The 6,394-nt window shown below is 53.9% G+C and overlaps 1 protein-coding gene across 1 annotated transcript; it reads right to left on the reverse strand.

Moving 5' to 3' along the window:
* Positions 1–2,116: 2,116 nt before the first annotated feature.
* LOC120845267 lies at positions 2,117–3,823 on the reverse strand. Its single transcript, XM_040217099.1, has one exon. It carries the CDS (start codon positions 3,821–3,823, stop codon positions 2,117–2,119), a length of 1,707 nt encoding a protein of 568 aa, XP_040073033.1.
* Between the last annotated feature and the right edge of the window lie 2,571 nt (positions 3,824–6,394).

Consider the following 6,394-nt stretch of genomic DNA (forward strand, 5'->3'; position numbering starts at 1 on the left):
ATCCGGGGTCGATTACAGCACGCCTTACTTCCAGAGGGTGCTAGGCATCCCATTATTCTACCGAGAGATCATCACCTGAGTAAGCTAGTAGCCGCCTCAGCCCATCAGCGCACCTTGCATGGAGGCGTTCAGGCGGCGATGACGAAGTTACGTGAGAGGTTTTGGCTGCTCAGCGCCCGGAGAACGGTAAAGGCGGTGATCAACCAGTGTCGAGTATGCCGACGCTTTTCTGCACAGCCAGCCAGCGCACCAGTCGCACCGCTACCGCGGGACAGAGTCCACGAGGGTCACCCATTCCATGTCCTAGGAGTCTATTTCGCGATACCTTTGTTCGTCGAGACCGACGGTGACGACATAAAGGCGTACATTGCCCTTTTCACTTGCGCAACCACTCGAGCTGTACACCTAGAGCTCGTCTCTTCCGTAGCCACGACACCCTGGCTTCTGGCCCTTCGACTCGTAGAGGAATACCGAGCACGATTTACAGTGATAATGCTCTTACGTTCAAAAGGGCTGCGAAAGACTTGAGGGGTGTGTGGGAAATGTTGCGCAACCCAATGTTGCAGGATTACTGCATCTCGCAGCTAATCACGTGGAAGTTCATCGTGGAGAGAGCGGCATGGTGGGGCGGTTGGTGGGAACGACTGGTGCGTTCAGTAAAGGTCTGCCTCCGAAAGGTACTTGGACAACAGAGCCTATTTTTCGAGGAGCTGACGACTATCTTGGTTGACGTTGAGGCTACAGTAAACTCGCGGCCCTTGACATACCTTCACGCAGATCCTGGCGAGCCAGGAGCCTTGACGCCAGCACATTTGCTCATGGGGAGAAGACTGACCACACTGCCCGAGGTGGAACCGCCCCAGGCGTCATCTAAGGAAACACTTTCCCGCCGCTGGAAGTATCGGCAGCGCCTCATGGACCAATTCTGGAAACGTTGGAAGCAATAATATATCCAAGAGCTTCGCTCAGCACATCTCGCCCGACCCGCTGACAGCTGTACACCAAAAGTTGGGGACGTGGATTTGCTGCACGATGACAACACCCCACGTCACCTGTGGAGAACCGTCCGCGTCATCGAGGCCTTTCACGGTAGAGACGGCCACGTGCGATCCTGCGCGATTAGGTTACCCTCGGGTACATGCACACGAAGGCCCTTGCAGATGCTCTACCCATTTGAGAACTGGTGATCAAATGAGCGGCTTGCTCATTTGGGGGGGAGGGTGTTGAAAATTAAGGTTTAACCGATCCTTCCTAGCGCGCGGACATGGGAGCGGGAAGGAGAAAAGAGAAAGTTGAAGTAAATCGTTCACCAGAGCTGGGTCGTCCTGTTCCTTTCCCCTACGAGCGCCCTCAAGGCGCAACAGTGAAACAAATAACCCCCGATAAACATCCGCCGATTTTTTTCATTAATAAACGCCGGAAAGTATACACTCTATACCCCGCGACAACTTTTCTTGGCAATGCAGTGGAAGGTACAGGCCCGCGTCCCCTCTCCCATTTTGAGCGTGCGCGGGCTCTCCTCCTCCCCCATTTCCGGGGAGAGGAGGAGAGCCCGCGTACACTCAAAATGGGAGAGGGGACGCGGGCCTGTACCTTCCACTGCATTGCCAAGAAAAGTTGTCGCGGAGTATAGATATAGTGGAGGACGTCTAAAAAAAGCAGTATTTTATCTAACACCATTGATGTTTAGTTCGAATCGCGACCACCTTGTATTACGATCATTGAATTGCCATTTTTTTTTATTGAAAACAGGGACAAGGACCGCGGTAGAATATGAACTTAACATTACCTATGAACGGCGGGACGGTTGAGTTTAATTTCAGTAGACGTCCGTGGCCACCGACAATGTTGTTGTTGAAGCGATGTTTATTAGAAAATCGACGTTGTTGTTAGTTACGCTCTGGGCGCACTTGTCACTGTCGATGGGGAAGGGAATTAAGGGAAAAAAGAGATAGAGAAGGAGAGAGGGGGAAGGGGGAAGAGGATTTTTTCAGAGTTTTGAGTTTCTTGCGGCTTTCGGTACAGAATCGCGACTCCTGGAACTCCCGAAAAACCTCTGGATGCAAGATCTCTAAGAGCCCCAGGAGCCGCAAGCAACCCAGATCTCTTGGAAGTCTTAGAGGGCCTCGAGGAGTTCCGCGCTCCTCAGGAAGCTGACTACACTCTTGAGTGCCTTGTCCGTAGTAGCTCGTGAGGCTCTTGGACGCAGGAGTTCTTCCAAGTTGGTACTAGGTAGCCCTAGGCGGGAAAAAGCATCACCGAGTTTGGTGCGCTCCTCTTCGTGATCACTGCAGTGCAGGAGGAGATGTTCGGCGTCGGCCGTTTCCTCGCAGGTCTGGCATATGGGGTCAACATTGGGTCTGAAACGACTTATCCACGCCGGGGTGAAGGCGCTTCCGGTCCGTAATCTGTGCATTACTGCGGCAGTTTGGCGGTCGAAGCCGCGCGGTACCCGAGCTGGGAAGGCACCCGCCACCATTACAGTGTCCGGGTGCTGTAGGGCGATGGCTCTTCTCACAAGGAGCTTGGCGTCTGAGAAGCGGGGAACGGTTGAAAGCAGGCACGCGGGGTCCTTGTGAGCCCGCACCGCTAAAAAATCAACAACTTTATTGCCTCTAATGCCACAGTGGCTTGGGAGCCATTGGAAGGCAATGTCGTTGCCTTCTTGCTGCAGCTCGACTGCATCCTGCGCGATTGAACGGGCCAGGGGCGTTGCCCGTTCGAGCCTAGATAGCAGCTCGAGGGCTGATCTTGAGTCGCTCAGGATGACCCAGCGTAAGGCCTGTGTGCAGCCTGTCCTAATACCCCAGAGGGCGAGCCGTATGGCTGCTAGCTCTGCCGTGGTGGAGGATGCCTGGTGATCCAGTCGCTCACTGGTACCCACAGCTGCTGCTTCGAAGAAAGCCGCTGCTGTTGCTGTGCCTCCGGAGGGGTCCACCGATCCGTCGGTGTACACTCGGGTCCACCCATCGTACTGGGTAACTAAGTGATCTTCCGTGAGCTGCCTTGCTACGACCACTGCTACGTTCTTCTTGGACCGCAGTCCAGGGATATGAAGGCTGATCCGCAGGGGGTGGGGATCTCTGTGCAGCTCTGGGAGCGGAACGAGTGGTCCTGGTGTGCCAGCTATGTCACCAAGAATGCAGAGGTGCGCTCCTAGTCTTGATTCAGCGCGCTCGGCGATCCTCATTAGGAGTGTGATGGTCGAGTCGCAGTTGCTCATTCGAGTCAGATGACCCAGCGCCCGTTCTTGCATGATGTTCTCTACAGAGTTCATCCTGGATTCTGTGAGCGTATGTCGAGACGAGGCTGTGCGGGGAACTCCGAGGCAAATCCCGAGGGCCACGCGTTGCGCTTGTTCAAGGTTTTTGAGCTGGTTGGCACTGAGTGTTGCGAAAGGTAGGGCGTACAATGGGCGGGCCAGGATGAGCCTCCTATACAGTTGCAGCATCATGTGCGATGGGGTTCCCCAAGTAGTTCCGCCGAGCATCCGGAGGATGTTTGTATGGGTTCGCATCTTTTGAAGCACTTCCCTCAATGCTGGGCCCCAGGATAGCCTCGAGTCCAACGTGACGCCAAGATATGTGGCCGTTTTCGCCAGTTTTACTGGAGTGTCCCCAATGCGTAGTGTGGGCATGAACTTGCTTGGCCTCTTTGGAGCGTAGCACAGCGCAATCGTTTTTTCGGCTGATATTGCCAAGCCCAGTTGGTGGAGACGATAAACTGCATTTGTCAGGGCTCGCTGGAGAGCGCATACCATACGTTGCCTTCTGTAGCTGGGGGCAGTGGACCAGAGTGCCACGTCGTCTGCATAGACGGCCATGCTGATAGGAAACGCCGGCTCTTCTCCAACCCTTGCCGCCGCTGGGAGTGACGCGATGGCCAGAGCAAAAAGTAGCGGGCTAACAACGCTCCCTTGGGGAACTCCTTGGATGATTTTCCGGGGGTTGCTCACCGCGTTGCCTGCCTTTACACACATAGTGCGTTCACTAAGAAACGCACAAATGTATTTCAGTGGACGTCCGTTTACCCCGAAACGGCGTAGAGCTGAAATGACGGCCTTGTGGGGGAGGGCATCAAAGGCTTTGCGGACGTCCAGAAAGACGGCCACCGCAGACCAACCCTGCGCTTTTGCCTCTTCCAGTGAGCTGACGATATCTCCCATTGCATCTACTGTGCTCCGATGGTGCCGGAATCCCGAAAAACAGTCCGGTAAAGCCCTTGCCCCTTCAAGGTGGTAAACAAGACGGCGTAGCACCATACGTTCCATCACTTTCCCGAGGCATGATGTCAAGGAGATAGGCCTGTATGAGCTTAGCTGGTCTTGGGGCTTGCCGGGCTTCAGCAGTGGTATCGTTGTTGCTACCCTCCAGGCGTCTGGCAGCTCAGCTGTCCTCCAGACTTTGTTGATGAGAGCTAGCATTGCTGGGAGTGCCGACTCGTTGACGTTTCTCAGGGCCTGGTTGGTGACTCCATCCGGGCCTGGTGACGCGCGGTGTCTGGGAAGGGAATCAAGGACGTACTGCAGCTCATGCAGAGTAAAGTCGGTGTCCGGTTGTTGCATCAGAGGTGCCGTGGGATGACGGAACTTGTCCCAATTCTCGGGGGGCGGTCCCACTGTCGGTACCAGCGGAACTTTAGTTAAAGTATCCGCGAGGAGTTCTGCCATGTCTGTTGGTCGGAGGTTCATGGCCACGGCCATTCCAAGGACTGGGTTTCGGGGAATCGGGCGGCCCGCCAGTGTTCTCGACATCCTCCAAGCCCGGCTTCCTCCGGATGGCCTGTCTAGAGTACTACACTTGAGACGCCATTGTCGGCGCGCCAGTTTCTTTCCGTGTTTTCTGAACCTGGCATCCAGTCGCCTATAGGCCAGGATATCCTCCGGTTTTCCGGTGACCCATGACTTCCGCTGGGCTCGCCGTCTTCTCGCTCGGAGTTTAAGCCATTCGAGGTCAGGGTTAGGACGTGTTAATGGCACGCTGACTTCACGGGTGGCTTCTTTGAGGACGCGCGACAGTGTTTCTGAATTGAAGGGAAATCCCCCCTCTAGTGCTTCTCCAAGCAGTGTCCTGTAGCGGTCCCAGTCGACTACCTGGCAAGTCCTAAGAGGGACTTTCGGCGGTCTTCCAATGACAATTGGAAGGTGATCACTTCCCCAGCTGTCTGCCTGAGGGGTTGCACTGAGCCTCAGGGACCAAGTTGTGAAGGTGAGATCAATCACGCTTCCCGTCACTCCAGGGCGGATAAACGTCTGGCTCCCACTTGTTATGTTCCTTAGGTCAAGTGCTTCGACCGTTGCCTGTAGCTCCCGTCCCCGTGGGGAGTCTTGCTTGTCTCCCCAAGACTGCGAGTGCGCATTGAAGTCTCCGGCTACTATAAGGTCTCCCTTGGATCGGACTCGAATGTCAGCAAGTACATGGGTGTCCCAGGGTGCGTTAGGGGCCACGTATGCCGAGACGATGGTGAGTGGATGTCTTCTCCATTCCACCGTCACCGCCACAAACTCCGCACTCTCAGTGCATAAATCATTGAGGTCCACCTCACTTTGTGGCAACTCTCGACGTACTAGTAGCGCTGCCCGCGGAAACCCTCTTGCCACATGTGTTTTGCTGGCGTACACTACATGATCCGCAATGCGCATGTCGCCGGCTGACATTCTTGGTTCTTGGAGAGCTACTGCATTGTAGGCGTTGTCCAATAGGTGTTTGCGGAGCTCAGGCAGTCGCGTTCTCAATCCGTTACAGTTCCATTGAAAAACCGAGCAGGAGAGGGGTTGAAGATGCTTGGTGGTCCTCTTATTAATGTCTCCCATCGTGGATGAGTTGGTGTGGGCAGGCGAATGGTGGAAGATTACTGTCCTGCAGCATTGATATCTGTGATTCACACTGGTGTATGAAGTGTTTGTGCCTTAAATTATCTGATGAGAGCGTTTTACGAAGCGTATACCATATAAATTTGTAGAGGGCTTGTGATGAACAGGGTTCGTTCCACTCTATTGCAACAGACTCAGTTTCCATATGATCTGGCTCATCTGTTCGATGCCATTTAGCTTTCGAGTTACAGTGAAGAAAATATCTGTACTGACAGGTAAGGCTTTCTTGGAAACGCTCTACCATAGCATTGCAATAATGGGTTCTAATGTGAGGACGGCTTTGATCACTTGATGAAGTGTTGATGTCTGTGACGTTGTGGCCAGTATCTTGCAAAGAGCAGTGAACATAAGTGGGATTATGGCTTTAAACACAGAGTCAGTCTTTGTTCCACTTTCTTGGTTGGGTCCCGTCATGTGCACGTTGGAGGTCTTATGTGAAGTGATGTTTTTGATGTGTGGTTTGTCCCAAAACGAAGGTTTCCTAGAAACTGGTACTGTAGTGGTTGCGGTACATTTAGCGGT

Source organism: Ixodes scapularis, unplaced genomic scaffold (genome assembly GCF_016920785.2).
Source record: "Ixodes scapularis isolate PalLabHiFi unplaced genomic scaffold, ASM1692078v2 PGA_scaffold44__24_contigs__length_19508400, whole genome shotgun sequence".
NCBI lineage: Eukaryota > Metazoa > Arthropoda > Arachnida > Ixodida > Ixodidae > Ixodes > Ixodes scapularis.